At 45.8% G+C, this 19960-nt stretch overlaps 2 protein-coding genes across 3 annotated transcripts; one reads left to right on the forward strand and one right to left on the reverse strand.

The window, feature by feature from the left end:
- The first annotated feature begins 634 nt into the window (after positions 1-634).
- LOC101785185 (aquaporin PIP1-1) lies at positions 635-2626 on the forward strand. Its single transcript, XM_004976426.3, has 4 exons — positions 635-1102; positions 1218-1513; positions 1614-1754; positions 2270-2626. The coding sequence occupies exons 1-4, from the start codon at positions 769-771 to the stop codon at positions 2363-2365; spliced, it is 867 nt and encodes a 288-aa protein (XP_004976483.1). The 5' UTR covers positions 635-768; the 3' UTR covers positions 2366-2626.
- Positions 2627-3669: 1043 nt separating this feature from the next.
- LOC101785592 (mitogen-activated protein kinase kinase kinase YODA) lies at positions 3670-13872 on the reverse strand. 2 transcript variants are annotated; one of them, XM_012847776.2, is made up of 13 exons: positions 13687-13872; positions 11736-12504; positions 10869-11612; positions 9949-10036; positions 9776-9838; positions 9367-9527; positions 9188-9263; positions 8170-8226; positions 7963-8070; positions 6543-6779; positions 5807-5895; positions 4614-5321; positions 3672-4171 (listed from the first exon to the last, which is right to left on the reverse strand). In XM_012847776.2, the coding sequence occupies exons 2-12, from the start codon at positions 12278-12280 to the stop codon at positions 4808-4810; spliced, it is 2682 nt and encodes an 893-aa protein (XP_012703230.1). In that variant the 5' UTR covers positions 12281-12504; positions 13687-13872; the 3' UTR covers positions 3672-4171; positions 4614-4807. The 2 variants fall into 2 exon arrangements, with proteins under 2 accessions (XP_022684101.1, XP_012703230.1); XM_022828366.1 differs by lacking the exon at positions 13687-13872 and having other exon boundaries at positions 3670-4180; positions 11736-12280.
- Positions 13873-19960: the final 6088 nt, after the last annotated feature.

Below are 19960 nucleotides of genomic sequence, written 5' to 3' on the forward strand. Positions count from 1 at the left end.
GACAAAACTCTGAGTGCCCTTTGTGAGGGTGCGTGTACGTCCTGCTTTTATTCTACTTTTCCTCCGTATCCTTTGTACGCTCAAGGAGAGAAAAGGGGCTAGAAAGATTACCAAACAAGCATCTAGATAAAAATATGACCAAGGACGCCAGGGAAAACAATAGATTTGGTTCCTGTTTCTGAATCAAGCGAGGCATACAGATTGCATGTAATTCATAAAAAAGGCAAAATAATTACTTTCTGAAACTCAAACTCACTATGAAGTCAAGCCATAGAAGAAGGTTTATAGTTATTATTAAAAGGATATTAGAGTCTAATGGAGAGAACCACACCTCTTGCCTCCATGTTGCATCATACATCTGAATTCACATAATGGCATGATCCTGTTTGCATGATTATTATCTCCAGTGACCACTGCACAATTGCTCAGCAGTGTTTCTGAATTATCTCTAACACCAGCATTTCTGATTTCCAGAAATGTTAATTGAGCCTCCTCAGCTATTTGCAGATAACACCAGGCCAGCAGCAATTCAGCAAGCCAACAACCACCCCGCTCCTCCTCCCTGTCAACGACTCAACGTCCCCACCACCGTCCTCGTCACCACACCTCACCCGATGCTCCCATTCCTTCCAGAACCACCTCCTCGCCACCATTGCCGCCCGCTATAAGACTCTTCACTCCCGCTGCAGTCCGCAGAAAGCACCAGACCATCTCAGCTTTTGCTCAGGCAGCTGCTTCTAGCTAGCTAGTCTCCGGTTGCAGGCAAGCATGGAGGGCAAGGAGGAGGACGTTCGCCTGGGCGCCAACAAGTACTCGGAGCGCCAGCCCATCGGCACGGCGGCGCAGGGCAGCGATGACAAGGACTACAAGGAGCCCCCTCCGGCGCCGCTGTTCGAGCCCGGGGAGCTCAAGTCCTGGTCCTTCTACCGCGCCGGCATCGCCGAGTTCGTCGCCACCTTCCTCTTCCTCTACATCAGCATCCTCACCGTCATGGGCGTCAGCAAGTCCCAGTCCAAGTGCGCCACCGTCGGCATCCAGGGCATCGCCTGGTCCTTCGGCGGCATGATCTTCGCCCTCGTCTACTGCACCGCCGGCATCTCCGGTACCGTACCCACCCGCCTCTGTTTCTTCTTGGTTCCCTCCTCTGCTTCTTGCCTTCTTTGCCTGCGTCGTGCTAAGCTAGCTGCTGATGTTTTTTTTCCCTCTCGAAACTGCAGGCGGGCACATCAACCCGGCGGTGACCTTCGGGCTGTTCCTGGCGAGGAAACTGTCGTTGACCAGGGCCGTCTTCTACATGATCATGCAGTGCCTGGGCGCCATCTGCGGCGCCGGCGTCGTCAAGGGCTTCCAGCAGGGGCTGTACATGGGCAACGGCGGCGGCGCCAACATGGTCGCGGCTGGCTACACCAAGGGCGACGGCCTCGGCGCTGAGATCGTCGGCACCTTCATCCTCGTCTACACCGTCTTCTCCGCCACCGACGCCAAGAGGAACGCCAGGGACTCCCACGTCCCGGTGAGTGTTCATATCTAGTAATCCTTGCTTGATTGCTTGTTCATGGGTGTCAAGGATTCGAGGCTTGACATGACGCTGGTTTCTCTGTTGGATGAAACAGATCCTTGCCCCGCTGCCAATTGGGTTCGCCGTGTTCCTGGTCCACCTGGCCACCATCCCCATCACCGGCACCGGCATCAACCCGGCGAGGAGCCTTGGCGCCGCCGTCATCTACAACAGGCGCCAAGCCTGGGATGACCACGTGAGTTCACTGACTGAGAACTGGTGCAACTTGGTTTAGCTAACTTTCACCTAGAAGTATAAGAAGATGAAGAGTATGAACTGAGTTAATTCATACAAATTCTGAAGTCTCCTTGATTAGCTGATGAAATCTAATTGCGATGTCTGCTCTGAAAAACTAATAAACAGAGAAGTTCACTCTGATAGCTAGCTGATGTAAAATTGGGGAGTAACTCCGGGTAAAATTATGTTTAGATGGAGTAGCCAACTGCTACCGCTACTAGAAATCATTCAGTAGTTGATTTCGAAAGGTTCCAAGCACTACAGGATAAGCTCATAGACATTTGTTCTTTGTTTAATTCTGGAAACCTTCCCTTGTCCGAAGGGAAAAAAACTGAGAGGCCTGCTTTATTGCAGCAAGCAACCACTACCTACCAGGACAACGACCCTGCATTATCCACCCTCGCATGCTAAGCCTTTCATTAGCGTGAAATAATTCAGAGCGCTGACCATAATCATTCATTCCTGCCTTTGCAGTGGATCTTCTGGGTCGGCCCCTTCATCGGCGCTGCCCTGGCTGCCATCTACCACCAGGTGGTCATCAGGGCGATCCCGTTCAAGAGCAGGTCTTAAGCTGCTGCTGCTGCTGTGTCCTGTGCTGTGAGATGCCAGTCCAAACAGGCAAGCTGCTTCGGATGGGGGTGTGTGGTCGCCTCCAATCCTTGTTACTGTGTTGCTGTGGAGTTGTTCCATTTCTCTTCAAGTTTGCTGTACTGCACTCCATCTGTTGATCTGAACCCCGGACTTGTAATTTCAGTACCCAATTGTGTAATACGCCGCCGCTAGTGTTATGTGCAAATTTAAGTTATGATGAGACGATAGAAAGTTCATGTATCTTGTGGCCATTGGCCAACCCTATTGCGTTACAAGTTACAACGAGCATGAACTACGGAGTCATGGCGCTACGCATTACGGGCTTACGGCACATTGTGGCTGAAGCAATTCGTTCACTAGTTGCCTATAGTTGGGGTTGGTGACGGTGAAAAGGACAACGATGAGTCACACCGACATTGGCGGCACAGCCCTGCCAGCGAGGGGTGTGGGACTGTGACTCTGCCTGTGGGCGCCCTGGCTCTGGTTCTGGTCCTTCCCGTCCCGGCGCAACGCTACAAAACCAGCGCGGCTACACCGTGGCACATGTCGTGCTGATTGTTTCTTCTTGCAGGAGGCCAGGCCGCGGCAGCCGGAGATCTCTCTCAGCCGCCCAAGCGCTGGTCGCTCTTGCCGCCTTGCCATTACAGCACGGTGGCCCGGCACCACCGCTGTAACCCCGATTCCCCGGCGCGGCAGCGCCCACAGGCGTGTGCAACGGCTATCTGGCCACAACTTCTTTTTTTTTGGAAAGAAGTGGCCACAAGTAACTTCTCGCGGTTCTCAGAGAGGAACCAAGCGCCGGCGCGATCGGATCAGATTGGTCCCAACTCCGGAGCATCCAAGGTAGGAGTGGAGGAGCGCAACGCCGCATGGTTACAGAGCCGGCGTGCCGGCACCAGCCACGGACCACGGCGTAGGGCTCAGGGCCAGCCGGCCAGGGCGGACGATCGGGACCTGGGACAGGCGGGACCAGATCCCCATTACCCCGCAAGGGGGACCATCGCCTTGGTGGCAACCCTAGGCATGCCAGGTACTGCCTGATACACGATTCGATCTCCTTTTTTCCGTTTCGTGAACGAGCAAGGGCATATACATGATTGGATTCGTGGAGCGGGCAGAAATCCTGACGAATATCTTCTGCGGAATTTACCAACACAGTAAACAGTTGACAGCCAAATAATGCGCATAAACCCAGTTTGCTAGAATATAGCTTTCGGAATCTCAAAAGCAACGTAAATGACCCTAAGAAAAAGCAACGTAAATGAAGGAGGTTCATGCGAGAATGTATGACAAGCATTTAGTTAGGGGGGCAGAGATTCTTTGTGTACATCCCAAGTAGATTGTACAGGTGTACATTGAATGAAATGGCTCATTAGATTAGTACTGCTACAAAATATACTTATCAGTGCTAAGTCGATTAGCTGCATCAGCTCCAGGGACGGGTGGGAGATATGTAACTGTGAAGGAGCGAAGGGAAAAAAGAGAGAGAGAGAGAGAGACGGGGACTGATTGCTGAATAGCTCAACTGTTTTTCCTGTGCAAAATCTAGGCTTCTTAGTTGAGATACCTTCTATACATTGGCGTCAGGACGCCAAGGAAAAAATTAGAAAAAATAGGTTACATATTGGGGGTGAGAGAGGGGTATACAAATGGAGAGTTACTGCTTTGGGTCCTTCAGTGATTCAGTCTGGGAATCTAATATACAGTCCCATCAATGACACTTGTTAGCACGTTGGTTGTAGTATGCTAAGGCAAGTTGTTTGGCCAGATAGGAATGGGCGGAATCTGCAACCACTGAACAATATTAGAAAGGAGTGTAATCAAAAGTAGTTAGGATGTTATCATGTTCAATAAGCTAAGGCTGAAAAATGCAAATCAGGTGCAGAACTATACAGGCTAAAAACTAGGAATAACGATAACAGGTGCAAAGCTTCCGGAATCACACATAAAGCAATGGCAGGACAAAGACAAGCATTTACTACTGCACTACAAATATCATAGCTGAAATAGGTGTTCTTTTTTTTATTCACGCATTCACACAGTAAAAACTACTAATAATTCTATAAATGTTCAAAAGATTCTGTAAGCCAAGGACAAACTATGTTGCTCTGACACCAGACATGACCCTAGCAGTCAAAGGACTTACAAGACAAGGAGAACAGTTTTGACCAAGTGTAACTGAATGCAGATAATATAAACAGCTGTAAAATTCAGAGAAGAGGCATACCTTTGTTGACTTGAATTGCATTGATGACAACAAAGATCACATCCATTGCCAACCATTAGCTTCTAAAGCAATTGTCAATCTTTCTGAATTCTTAAACTATGATACAATTCCAGTCATTGAATGGTTATAGCCAAAAACCACCAGTTACCTTAACAAATTCCAAAAATGCCACCTTGCTTTTTACACTCTGATAGTTATTTACCATGCTGGAGTCCAAGGTTTAGAGGGCCAGATGTTAGGTCAAGTGAAGGATTTAGTTCCACGTGATCGACAAAGGCATGACGAGTAAAATGTTCAGAAGGGGACAGCCTTTCACGCAAATCAAAAACATTTCCAAGTCTCTTTCCAAATTGAGGGCTCAGAATATCAGCTTCAGATACTACTCTTTCCCGAGGTCCCTGTGCGACTTGATGCGCCTGAGTGAATTGCCCAAGGATAGGATCTTTATGCCGGTTGGGAAAGAGATCATCCCGGCCTCTAGATGTGGTCCCAAATCCCTCACTGCTGTAGGTTGCATACCTTAGGTGGTTAAAAGGAATAGCACCATTACCACCAGATAGGGGTGTGGAAGTGCCTGAAGTAGTTCTAGGGCTCGAAATAGGAGAGGGTGACATCCTGCCACTTGTGTGTTGGGGAGACCTCGACTTTAGCAGGGGGCTTCCACATGGAGAAACTGGACATGATACATTGCTTCGTATATGGATATCACTGCAAGCAGATAAGAATTAGAGGACAGGTCTGTGCATGCAAAGTTTTTTTTTCTTGACTGGATTCATGCATAAATAGTGGTGTACACAAATCTTGCATAACTAGAGACTAGAGTAGCTGCAATTCGGGTAGTTTTTTTCTCGAACAACACAGAGAGCTGCGTGCATTTTCATTAAGGTAGAAAAAGGTACAAAGGTAGGATTAAGCAGTCCCACCCATGACTCACATCACACACACCCACAAAACCTGAGTAAAACATGCCACTAAAAGAAAGATGACCAGCACTATCCACCGAACCTAAAGCTCAGATGGAAGTGACCTAGCAATTCAGTTAGTTATGGAACACTTTTACTAATTTGGTTTTAGTTGGGTATCTGATGTTTTGATTCTTAGTTACCCTATAACTGTCTCGCTGAAACACTGTTTGGATACATAATTGATATGTGCGTATCTTCTTTCTCAGCGGGATGTAGGATATGTTGTACCTGTGTTTTGAAGATAATTTTACACCCCTTCGTTGGTAAATAGTCTGACCCTCCAAACCTAAGGAGGTATTCCTTGTCTGCATGGCCACCTGACAAATCAAGTTCAAAAAGATGATCAGGACACACAAATGTGGAATGAAACAAAATCCAATTGTCCATTGTAGTTTCAACAAATTTAGACTCAGAAATTATACATAGGTATATCAGTTCAATACTTCAGTTGAGCCAAGTTAACAAGGAAAATTTCCACATCCCTAGAATGCTACTGCAAAATGAATGCTCCTCTGCCATCTATCCCCATTCTATCCTGTGGTAGCATCTTCAGTAGAGATACCAAAAGCTTGAAAAGCATCACTGAACTGAACTCCAACCACTGCCCATTTGCTCCAATATGCAATCCAATTCGCTATATATCATGTCATGCCCCTTTATCAACTGTCAGTCTCAATAAGCTGGGTCAATAGTGTTTCTCCTCCACCTTTGGTCATTTTCTCCAATTCAATTCCCCACTACCAATGAGACTTGCCAGGTGTCAAGGGTATCCTCCATCTTGATTAGAATTAAAATGCTTCTTGATGGCCAAAAAAAATTTTAAAAACAAACTTCATATAGGTGTACAGTTTGACAGCAATGGGTAAACAATCAGAAAGAATCAAAAGTTCTAGAAAGACTAACATAGCAGATATGCAGTTCTCAGCTGAAGAACAAAATGAGAGTAGTAGTATTCAGGTGTTACCTTGGGTTTTGGTCTACAGGATATGGCAGCCAGATGTTCCAAAGGATTAGGAGCAACAGATTTCTCAAGTGAAATTCCATTTTGTATGAACGGATGTTGCAAAAGCTCAACTGATGTTGGACGTTGAGACGGGTCACGTTGCAGACACTTCCTAATGAAGTCCTTGCAGCGCTCTGAAAGGTGATCTGGTATTGGTGGAAGTTCCTTGCTGTTCCCAATCTTGAACACTGCAGCAATCTGATGGCAAATAGAACTGAAACATTCATTGAATTGCATTTATGATTGCTTTAATTCTAGTTACCAAACAAAAGAAGAAGTCTAATAGTTCATATAACTTCATAAAGAGCTTGGCTGTTCCATTTTCAGATAATGAGAGATTCTTGGGGAAAATCAGGAAAAATAATAATTTCTCATATTAGTTCACCCAGTGTGGAATTCTGCTCTCTGGATGTCAATATAATAGCACGTCATATCTGTGCTCCCAGTAGAGGGGACATTTCAGTTCTATAGAAGTCTCAGAAATGAGGCCTCTGGAGGACTTCTAGAATCCATGTTCCAGTAATTAAGAAACTGCTGTCTATTTCTGTTGGCAGGCCAGTGGTGCTTCTGGAAGAAACCTGAGTCTAAAGACCAGCATTTTCCTGATTTTGAAAAATTATCCAACCTAAACATTGGGAAATGGCCCATTACCTTGAGCCAATATGGTCACCAAACGGCAGGAAATATGTGCCAGTGTATGGCTTATCTAGCATAATACACTTGCTCACAGCAAATAAGTTGTTCATTGTTTTCCTTTTTTAAGGAAAAGGTAACTTTCCAGATCAAGTGAGTGCTTGAACTACATGAAATTCACTAGCAACTGAAGTTCTTCTTGGGATTAGAAATCCCAAACAGATCAGAGAGAGAGAGAGAGAGAGAGAGAGAGAGAGAGCCTAGTGAACAAGTGAGCAAATGAACAAGCCCCTAGACTTTACAAAGATACACCTAGATGTCTAAATTGAGCCCCTAGATCTCTAATTAGGCCTCTTTTATACACAAAAGGGGGGGTCCATAGACTGTGGCCTTCAAGGGCACATCCCCAACAGTTCTAAACAGCTCATTCTATACCAAGTCAGGCTTTTGTCCTCCAAAATAAACAGTATACAGTGAGCAAGTCAATCTTATACTGTTATGATTTAATTTTTTCCAAATAAAGGTATCAGTGAAACTTGAAAGTAAAAAAAGTAGATATGCCCAAAAGGAAGAAGGGAAGCAGTTACATCCGAACAAACATGGGGTAATAACTCAAATACTTACTACTGATGTAGTGAGGTACTGCAGTAGTGAAGTGAAACAATAAATGCGGATTATTAATCATACTGAGTAACAGACATCCATACTATAGACCAAATAACAATTGTACTTTTGAAATTATACTGACCCCTTCATACTGGCTCCACGGTGGCTTTGAAGTAGCCATTTCCAGGACAGTGCATCCTAAACTCCATATGTCAACCGCAAGGTTGCATCCATTAGAATTTTTTATAACCTGCATTTGTCTTGCATGTGAATTTTGTTTACTGAAATTACAATACACATGGAATCCAAAAATACAAACTAAAAGTAAGAGCTAGATTTTCAGCAATACCTCTGGAGCCATCCAGTATGGACTACCCTTAAATGAGAAAGGATGCTGCCCGTTGATCTGGGAGAAAAATAAATAAAAAGAAGCATGAGACAAAATCTAAACAAGTTAAGGAGTCAGGATTTATATTATGCTTTCAGAAAAAGGCCACTTGCAAGTAAATACTTGTATTATCTTTCTCCCCTTTCCAAAGAAAGCCCACTAATAATGAAAAAGGGGGGAAATCCCAACAAACTAACTATTTTATTAAGTAAATTTCCATATCTCAAAATATTCCTCCCTCTCTCACGCACATTCTATTCATTGGATCCTCATTGTCTTCCAACTTCCTGCCACCATACCAGGATGTATCAGAACCCCCCCCCCCACCCCCCCCGGGGGGGGGGGGGGGGTGTCCAAGCAGTGTCCATTTTGCCAGAGTGGTGTGCCACATGGCACAATAGCGTGCTAGCACAGAGGCACAACTTATACTGCAGTGGAGCTTGGCCATGCTATCAGTAGCACTGAGGGTGTGATGTACACAATCAGAGCTAGAGGCATGATGAGAGCCAAGGAGCTCCGCCAAAGGCCACGGCACAAGCTAAGCTCTTAGATTGGGGCTGAACATTACAGTGGTACAATGATGTCTTTTCTGTAGCAGAGAATGGGCACTCAAACTAATATTACGCCAAAAATTGGTTTTCAAGTTGGGTTTTGGAGAGCATTTGAATGTCCAAAATGTTATTATTATCCATAGGTAGGTAGAGCAGTATGCTTGTGGCACCAGAACCACAGACCAGAAATGCTGTTAACGGCAGCAAAAATGACTTTCATATGGATATATATTTTCAAAGTGCTTGATCTATTTGAAGTGGTAATGACTTACGGGTACAGGTGAAAAACATAGAAAGGAAAAATAAATGTAAGGATGGCATATCCAAATTTCTAGCTGGGGAAAGAAACATCAGATGGGTTAACTTTATCTTTATTTACAATCTTGGTTAAATTACTTTTAACATAGTAAAATGGCTTGGAAACTTACATGTTTTGCCATTCCAAAGTCTGCTAGTTTAACACGGCCACTTGGATCTACTAGTATGTTTGCACCTTTGATGTCCCTATAAATTGTAAAGAGCAGCAATAAAAGCAAAAGTCAAAATACATGACATGTACTGATATGTGCAACCCAAAAAATTGAACCAGATCAAACTGAAATGCTACCTATGGACTGTATTCTTGGCATGCAAATAAGCTAAGCCTGAAAGTATCTGCTGAGTGTAGCTGCGTATTGCTGGTTCACCAAGCTGTCCATACTCTTGTAGAAGTTTATGTATGGATCCACCAGACACATACTCCAAGTATATGTAAAGTTTATCGTCGACCTGATCTTGGAAAAACATAATGTATAAATTCATGCCCAAATTGAAAGCAATGCATACACGATCCTATTAATGAAATTCGACAAGCTGTTGTGAACTTTCTTAGCACCCTTGCTGAAGAAAGAGTACAAAACTGAGACACATTAAATTAAAGACAGAATCTTCTGCAATTACAGGAACAGTAGAGGCATTTTAGGAAAGCAAGGAAAACTAAGTGTAAATAGATGGTAACTGAAGAAAACACTTTATACCCTTTCTGATCCATAGTATTGTACAATATTTGGATGCCGTAAGCGGCTCAAGAGTGATATTTCCTGTTAAACAGAGAAGAGAAAGAGATAAAAATAATGTAGACCAATAAACACAACAACATATAGACTAATTTTTTGAGTAGTCAGTGCAAAACACATTTGAAACACAATACCTGCCCCAATTGCTTTGCACTCTCCTTCGATTTAGGATCATCCAAGAATTGGGTGACCTCTTTCATTGCACACATTTCGCCACTATCACTGAAAGAGACAATAACATCAAAATAGGGCAAAAAAACAGAAGTTATTAAAACTGAGGCATGATTTGAAAACCTTCAAATGGAAATCGAATTATATCAGTGCAAACAGAGACAGTATCCTAAACAATGATCAATAATTACAGAATACTAACTTCTCTTTGCTTTATTTGGAACATAAGGTCTTTTTAAACACAATAATATGACCTATAATTTTCAATGGCCTATGGTTATATGGAATGTTACCATCAATGTTTTTTTCGATAACTCTAATGGTAACTTGTTACCATCAACATGAGTACTCATATAGTTATCTCATTGGTAAGAATGCCAATTATGCCAACAACGAGCAGCACTCAAGTTTTATGCAGGTAATATAGTATCATGGTTCTTTTCTATCTGATGGTTTGGATTCATCAAGTTCTAAGAATGTCACTATTTGCTGTTGCTACGTCAATAAAGCTGCTTGCGCTTTGCACAATGAGCAGGGAGTACAACATGAACACCCTCTCTTAATCTTAGTGACTGAGGAACATAGCCATTCAAGACTTGTAAAGTGCAGCATACAATAGATGAGGCAGGGAAACCCTGTCTCTTCTCGGAATCCTATAACATGAAAGAAAAACACATTTCCACCCCTAAAACATATACCAAAAACTAATAGAGGGGTAGTTTTCAGCTCTTCAATGGAAAAACAGAACACATTAAGGTCAATTATAGAACTACATTCATAAGAAGAAATTTCATAGTAGTTGGATAATTAGAATAGAGCAAATTGTGTCTAACAAAGAAAGTCAAACTGCACATTTGAAGTTCATATATTGGAAAACACATACCTGTTGAAACCAACGTACACATGACCAAATGTCCCACGACCAATCAGCTTGCCCTTCTTCCATCGTGATGCTGGACTTGATGGATTCTCTGTTCTGCCAGGGCTCCGGGGTACTGATATAGGACTAGTTGGTGTGGAGTTGTTTGGAAAAAATGAACTGTTCGAGATGCTCAATGGTGGAAGGGGTAATTTATGGGTTTGCTTCTTCTTTCCATCATCATGTCGACTTGTAGGAGATTCAGGTGCCACTCCTCCAGACCTTGGATGCAATGGGGAAACACTTCCACTATGCACACGAGAACTAGGGCCAGGACTCGTCATTCTTGGGCTGGGAATTGGTGAACACTCTGGACTACCCCTGCTGGGCTGCCAAAAAAGCTGGGCTAGCATATCGCCACCCACTGAATTATGTCCAGATGTTTGCCCTGAACCTGGACTGGAGCACTGACCAGATCCAAGGAAAGTTACATCTGCATGAGGCTTCACTGCCCAAAAGGCTGAAGTCGGAATATGGTCAGGACATATCCGTCTTGGACTTCTCGAAGGACTTGACATCAAACTATTGGGAGCACTCTCCAAAACCACCGGACGGAGGTTTTGTAAATTTGGTTGATTATTGTCAGCTGCAATACCTCTTGGTGATGTGGACAGTGTATGGTTATTGAGGAAAGCACTAGCAGTTGGCTTCGATGTTTCCTTCGTGTTCTTGGTAGTGATGGCACCAGGGTGCTCCTTGCGAACATTACTTCAGAAAGAGAAAGAAATTTTAGAGCATGTTTTGATGAAGAGGCACATAAATAAAGTGGCATAGGCTGGTTTACGGGAATTGTAAATAGATGAAGTGGTGCTTTTGGCCTCAGGCGCGTACCTTTTGTTCTTTGAAGAAATCTTTGTTGGATTTTCAGTATCATTCCCAACAGGGCTCTGAAGCTGAGAATCTGCATGATACTCGTTATCAGCAGAACAGTTGCTCGAGACAGAAGCAACCACTATTTCTGAAGCAATCTCACTGTTTCCAGGCCTTTTGTGAAGCGGATCAGGTTTAGGAAGCGGCAGAAACAGCGGTGGTTTGCCACGCTTTTCCAATATGGGCTTTGACTCAATGACTTCAGAAACTGTACGCTTTGCTCGAGGGCATCCTCCAGGAATAGGAAGCGGCTGAGCATGCGGCCTATCAACCGAAAAACTTTGGCAGCGAGAAACTTCTTTTGATGGTGAAGTTGGACGTGACACTGCGGTCGATTTGCAAACTTTCTCAACAGCTGCATTATTTCCACGTCTGCAATTCCGTTTTGATTTTGTGCTTCCTTTTTGCTCATTGGGACTTATCAAGCGATGAAATGTATCGATCAGGTTTTCTTTGGTGGTTTTCTTAACATCTTTTGACGATGACTTACTCCACCATGGCGGCATATTGAATATGAAAATGTTGTGCTGTATCTGACCAGCTACTTGTTGAAATGCTATCCAAACTGATCAATTACCATATTATGGCCATCAGATGGAAGGCATATGCATGGAACTTTCATGTGACCTCGTATAGCACCATCCACTCACACAATGCACTGGCAATGAACAATACTTGGAGCAGTCCGATCAATGGAAAACAAATATGAGCACCTTCTCTGCCTCAAAGGCTGAAATAGACAAACAGATATCATTAAAACCAGAAATCGCTGATTGAGCATTAGCTACATTAGCATTTTTCTTAGAACAACTGCAATAAAGCAATCAAGCTAATATAAATGCTAACAATAAGCTGAAGTATCTGTATGAAGCATAGCTTGTTTCTTCCAGTGCCACAGTTTATTTTCTGTGATTCAGCATTATGATCAGACTTATCATTGTGATGTTTCTCTATAGCCAATCTTTACCCAGAAGAAGCAATCATTTCATGCTCATCGCAAAATGCACCAGGAGTCTAAAGCACTTTGGATTACTTGCCACACTGAATGCTTATTCCAGCCGAAAAGTTATAATTCTTTTTGTTTTGCGATAGATGGCACCTCAGTGAAACTTCCGAACGTAGCAGGTATATTTGGTAGAACAGTAAACAGTACAAGAAAATCAATAAATCATGTTTCTACGAGGCCACAATTTAGTGGCCACGTTGCTCGCGCACAACCAAAATGTACCCCAAAGAGTCCAGCGCAAGTGAAATAACATGTGGTGCCATGTTTAGCAGGGTTTGCTTTTCACTTTGTGGCGTTACACTTAACGCTGCAGCACTAACGCAGTACAAAAAACAAATTCATCACACGTGATAGAGCTGCCCGCTCTCTAGTGTTGCCTAACCTGTGCTGAGAAAACTCTACTTAGCGCTAACTGAATTCCTAAAAAGCATGCAGCGAGGCAAGGTCAACCTCGCTAGCGTGCTGCTCAGCTGTTTCCTAAAAATACAATCCGGAGACAGAGTCTAGCGAGCTAAGGGTCAACCTCCCTACTGTATCACTCCTCTGCATTCAAATTTGATACTCAGCGGTCACCAGTTCACCAATCACCACTGACTTCAATATGCTCCGAAAGGAAATTCCGCCAGCAAGCACTGAGTATCTGCTATCGCCAAGCCAGCTGAAGCTACAACACCCTACACAGCGCGCACTATTTCGCGAGCAAGCAAGCGATTCCTTCTACAAGCGAACCCGCGCAGATCTCAGCTCAACCCGCGCGCTCCAGATCCACCGGGCGCCCCGTCCCCGCGAAATTACAGCCCAAACCAGCCGCAAGCAGCAGCATCTAGCAGTAGCAGGTTAGCTAGCAGCAGACCCGAACGAACAGATTGCAGCAGCGTGAGTGACAGGAGGGAGAGGGGAGCTTACCAGGGCGCAGCTGCGGCGAGATCCGACCGCCGGAGCAGAAGCCGGAGGGAATCCGGAGGCGGTGCCGCGGGGCTCGGGCAGCAAAAGGAGCGGAGCGGAGTGGAAGCCGGGACGCGGAAAGGGATGGAAGCCCGGAAAAAAAAAACGGAAAAAAGAAAGGAACCGCTAGCGAGACTGCGAGAGGAGCAGCAGCAGCAGCGCGAGGCGTGTGCGCTAGCCCCCGGAGAGAGAGGAGAAAGGAGGCGGACGGTGGTGGCTGGATCTTCTGCGGCACGGAGTCCCTACGGCGGGGCCACCCGTTGCGCTGCTCTGCTCTGCTCTCGCTTGGGATCCTGCTGTTTTACATGGCGCACGCTGTTGATACGGCGCATTGGATCCGAGGGCTCGGGGATTTGTTCCTTTTCGGAAAACTTTCGAGGATTTATTCCGCGTAATGATACTCTGGCCTGTACAGCGGCGTGAGGGCAACGGTTCTTTCATTTTAAAAGTTGGCTAGCTTGTGTGCATATCCAACCTCTCCTTTGTTCCCGCTCTAGAATTAACGACCCTCGACGGTGCAGGGGTTCATTTACATCAGAAATTTTACATGCTGAAGGAACATATAAATTTCCAGTTTTACTTTAAGTCATGGATGCAACTAAGATGATCAAAAGGAGATATTACAAAAATATTATCTTGCACAAAATTAATACCTTCAGTTGGCAATAACCAAACTGATCGTAAAATGTTTCATAAGAATTTTTTTGTTAAACAAAATATATGAGTTGAATTTGCACCTCTTTGTCTAGCACAGTTTCCAAGTCATCAGAAATCCCATCCTGACCTCTAAACATGTCGCCAATTTGAAAAGGTTTTGGGGAAATGCGCAAGAACCGGTGCGTAAGTCAAAAACCGGTGCGTAAGAATACTCTGAATATGAAAGACAAACACCTCCTCATGCAAAATTGGGCTACACCTTAATTAAAGACAATAATCTGCTTATTTCTAACAAGAACCAATACTTTTAAATTGAAGGATTGTAAAGATTCAGGGTTTTCGATCAATTGGCCAGCTACATGCAGCATGGAAATAAATAAACCTGACAGATCGGTCATAATTATAAAATGCTTGCCTTATTTATACTGTTATACTGAAGATGATTAACTATTCCACATAATACATTCAGCAGTTCAAAGATAGTTGGATGAAATTCTATAAGAGAGTACTTCCAGAATTATGGTTGTAATCATTAATCGCCATCAATCCTCAGACTTCCTAAAAATAAAAATTTCTCTAATCTCTTATTTATACGATCAATTCCAGGCCCATAACTGCATGCGCATCACACATGATAAATTGTGTCATTTTCCCTTTCAATACACACGGGAGGCTATTGAGTGCCCTATAGCTCCAAAAACAAATGTGCAATGCAAATAGTGCTCTGTGTATAACAAAGCGTAAGAACACTCACTTCTCCAGGCTCGTCCTGATGGTGGTGTGACCATCTCCTTCACACCGTTCTGCCCTCCATTAGCCAAACTACTCTCCACTTTCCCGTGTATATTCTACAAACAGTCTGAATTTTCAATCCACAAAAATACAGCTATAGCTGCCCAAAAGTTTGTTGGCTTAGTGAGTAATCAAAGTAGCTTTCAAAATCAAATCGATCTGACTTACCTCTGGTTTAGAATAGGCAATCTCCTTGGCGCAAGCTGCCGGTCACTCGTGCGACGTCCATGTCTACGGATTGGCACAAAGGACTCCACCAAGTTTCCATTATTCATTAACCCCAAAGCCCGCCCGAGTGTGCTCCCTGCCAATGTTATGGCCTGCCCGGCGGGGCTCCCGGACGCCGTCATTGCCTGTCCGGTGCTCCCCGCCATCTTCGCAGCCTGCCCGCCAGGGCTCGCCACCGCTGCCATCGCGGACCCTCCCAAGGGTGCTCGCCCCCACCTTCACGCCCCACCCGACAGGGCTCGCCGCCGCCACTGCCTTCGCGCCCCGCTTAGGGGGGGGCTCGCGCCCGCCGTCGCCGCCCGCCCGGCGGGGCTCGCCACCGCCGCCTTTGCGCCCCGCCCGACGGGGCTCGCGCCCACCGTCACCGCTCGCCCTGCGGGGCTCGCGACCACCTGCGTAGCCCGCCCGACGGGGCTAACGGTCGGATCCAGAGCCCCCCGACAGGACTCGTGGCCACTGCATCCTCCGCGCCTTCCATGTGCGCCACCGACGGCCGCCCGCTGCCATAGAGCACCGCCGATAGTCTAGGGTTGAGATGAGGGAGAGAAATGGATGGGGTGAGTGTCGGCTCCCGTCCAGAAGCAAGTGACGGAGAATGCGTGGGCAATTTCGACTCCGTCCAAATATCTGACAGGTCTCCCAGGGCATCTAATGGCAGCAGCCTAACGGAATGGACGGTGGTGTCATATGAGGGATGAAAGTTGAAGTGAGTGTCAAATAAGGAACGAAGAACGAAGAAAATTTCAGGGCCAATAAAGGAACGAGTCATTTTTTTCCAGTCTCAAATAGGGATTTTTCTCTAAAATGTTTAGTTCTGAATACAATCAACAAATCTTTTACAAGTTCAAAAATAATAAGGACAGGTTGAGATGGCTGAAGAGATGTTGCCAAGACTACAATTGATTTCATGTTGTAACTTAATTTATGTGGAACATAATTTGTGTGTGGAACAGCTGTGTATTGAACTTTTCATGTGTTATGAACCTTCTGAAATGTTTGTTGAATTTAGATGTTGCTACTAGTTACTTCATGCTGCTGCTGGTTACTTGACAATGCAACTACTTGACATTCTTATATTTCTTGCTTGCTGCTGGTTACTGCTGCTGTTTGGTGCTTGTTATTTTGTTGCTTGCTTGCTGCTGGTTACTGCTATTGTTTGGTGCTGCTACTGATTTCTTGCTGCTGTTGATTGCAGGGGTCTGATGATGATCAAGAAATAGAAGAATATATCTTGAAGTGTCAAAAGAAGAGGAGAATAATTGCTACTGTGGCTAGTGCCATTATCGGTATGTACCACTTTGACACATACATGAACAAATTAGGGTACAGAGTACCAACAAAAAGTGGGTATGAATGGGTCATGAAAACACTAGCAAATAAGACTTTTTTGCTTCAACATGTTTAGGATGAGTCGGTGTGTGTTTGACAAGCTTCATAGTTTGCTAGTTGAATCATATGGATTGAAGTCCACACGGAGGATGTCATCTATATGGAGGCTTTAGGGCTTGGTGTCCCTCAATCTGTTAGACAAGCTGAAGATCGTTTTACTAGGCCACTGGAGATAGTATGTAAAAAGTTTGATAAAGTACTGCAGAGCATGAGCAAGCTTGCAGCTGATATTATTAGGCCATTAGACCTTGAATTTAGGAGTATGCATCCTAGGTTGCAATCTCCTCATTTTTCTTCATTCTTTGACAATTGCATTGGAGCAATAGACGGAACACATGTTCCTGTTGTGGTGCTAACTAGCAAGGTAGTGCAACGTACGGGAAGACATGAATATGATGGCCATATGTGACTTCAATATGAGATTTACTTTTGTCATTGCGGGATGACCTAGATCAATTCATGATATGAGGGTGTTCAAAGATGCAATTAAGAAGTATGGAGATAAATTTCCACATCCATCTCAAGGTATTGACATGTTCTATGCTCTCTTTTGTCTCATTATTGCAATACTTGCCTTGTGACTTACATAAATAAAATTGAAAATGTAGAGAAGTTCTATCTTGTCGACTCATGGTACCCAAACCGATCAGGTTATCTTGCACCATACAAGGGTACAAAGTATTATCTCTCGGAGTATCGACAAGGTCCAATGCCAAGAGATAAAAAAGAGCAATTTAATTATGCACATTCTTCGCTTCGTAATGTCATCGAGCGGTCTTTTGGAGTTTTGAAGATGAAATGGAGGATTTTGTTAGATCTACCAAGTTATCCAATACCAAAGCAAAGTCAAATAATTATTGCATACATGTCATTTCATTATTTCATTTGAGAGAGTTTTTTGGCGGATGCAGACTTTGATTTGGTTGATCATGATGAAAACTTTGTTCCCTTCTCTGAAGCATCATCTTCTCAAGGAAATGTAGCTAATACATGTCACGCGGACGAAGATCAAACCATGAATCAGTTTCGTGATTGGATAGCCGATGGTTTGTTTAGTAGGTCGTAGTTGTCATGGTTTCAATTGTATGGACAATTTTTTGAATGTATGCTCATTTTTTGAATGCATGACCAATTTTGATGATGAGCCATCCGCACAACACTAACCAGCAGCGCGGCCGGTAGCAAAACAGGGGAACGGCAGTACAACACAGGGGAACACATGGTCTTAACAGGGGTAAAAACATCTTTGTTCAACTATATTTATGTACTTTAGTCCATGGAACTAAACAGGGTAGGGACTAAAGGAACTAAACAGGGGCTAAGGCAAAAACACATCAAGCTATATTAACGTTGTCTTTGTGACCTCCACTGAGTAGCAACTAGCAAGGTCCACGCAAAGAAGAATCCCCCAACTTTCGACTGGTGAATTGGATTTCTTCCACCTTGATTTTCAATCTCGGAAAAGGAAAACCGAAAACTCTAAACCACGAGGTGAAAATTTCAAGTATAGCTAGTGATAGCTTGAGTACGACCGTATAAAACACTTGGCTCCCAGCCCCCGCATAGTCCTCACGGGCAACATGGACAGTGCCTCCAGCTCTCTCGCCGCGCCCCTCCTTCCACTGTTCCCTGCACCTCGCCGCTGCTAGAGCAAACGCTGGAAACCCGTGTGGCTACCATGATGGCGGCGGCGGGGCAACTTCCTCCATTTTTCCCTCACTCGATGAACATCCTTGCCGCCGCCAGCGGCTACTGGTCGTGGGTGAGTTGGGTGTCGGCATCCTAGATCCGGAGCTGCTATGGCCGGATCTACAGTCTCCCGACCTGGATCTGCATGGGCTCGGCTTGTTGCGGCCCATAGGCCATGGAGGCCGAGGCTGCCGTGCGCGGTCATGGAGCCGGTGCTCGCGGCCGTAACGAAGGTGGAGGCTGCTTCGCACGGGCGTCATGGTCGCGACCTGGGCTTCAGTGGTTGGGCCCTAGGTTGGGCGGCGACGAAGGCAACGGCACATGGAGGCCAGCGTGCTCGCCGGGGTCACAGCCCATGCAAGCTCGTGAGGCTGTGGGCAGCGTCCGAATCTAACATCGGGTGAGGCGCGCGGAGGCTGCGTGGCGACGGTCGGGAGCGGGCTAGGTCTCACAGCCGGTGTGGCGCGAGGAGGCCTCGCGGCTGGGCCAGCGAGTCATGTGGAGGCCACGCGACGGTGGCCCAAAGCGGAGGTCGGTGTGGTGCGTGGAGGCCACGCGACCATGGCTAGTGGTGGTGCGTGGAGGCTATGTGGCGGTGGCACGAGCTGAGTAGGCGGTGATATGGCGGGGGCGAGTGACATCCCAGTAGAGGCAGGGCTTGGTCATAGAGGCACTCCGCCCAACTCAAGGTGCTGCAAGAGGCATGGCGGCAACGTCAACGAGGCGGCCATGGTTGTGCGCAGCTAGAGTACGGTGAGGAGGAGACACATCGGCGAGGTAGCAGCTAGCGCAAGGAGTGGCCACGAGTGGTGCTACGGCAGCTTCGTGCATGACGGCACGATGATGATAAGGTCACATGCGCGAGGCAAGGCGGGTGGTAGTCGCATGCAGAGGAATGTTGCAGGAGGTTACCTGGCGATGCTGACGAGGATCTGCACCAGTGGTGGGATGGCGTTGCTATCAACGCCGGTTGTGAAGTAGGGCTGTGCGGAAACACCGACGAAAGCCTAGCTGGTTATACTAGCTACGACGATGGCGATGCCCTCGGGCGTCGTTCCCCTCTTTGGAGGCATTGTCTTTGTGTTTCCCGTAACCCCTTCTCTAGTCGACGTCTGATAGGTCTCACCAAGGAGAGGGGCCATGGTTTTTGGAAGCTTTTGTCTGCCCGTGTGGTTTTTGCCGGGATTTCGATGATGGCAAGGTGAATGTGTAGTTAATGGAGCGGCTCGGTGGCTCTGTGTCACCCCAGGTGGCAAAGCCAGTGCGGATATTTGGCGTGGAGTCTAGCGACGGAAGTGGAGAGGCTCCCATTAGCTTTAAGGTGATGTGTTCGAGGAGTGGTGTGAGGCGGTGGATGTGGCGAGGCCCCCACGCGTTCGAGTTAGCCTTGGAGGGTCTAGGATCCGGTGTGGTGCTTTGGTCGTTTGGTGTGTTCGGTGCTGCAGCGGCATTTTCGGCGATGGATCCTGCATGGCAATGG

Source organism: Setaria italica, chromosome VII, assembly GCF_000263155.2.
Source record: "Setaria italica strain Yugu1 chromosome VII, Setaria_italica_v2.0, whole genome shotgun sequence".
Classification (NCBI taxonomy): domain Eukaryota; kingdom Viridiplantae; phylum Streptophyta; class Magnoliopsida; order Poales; family Poaceae; genus Setaria; species Setaria italica.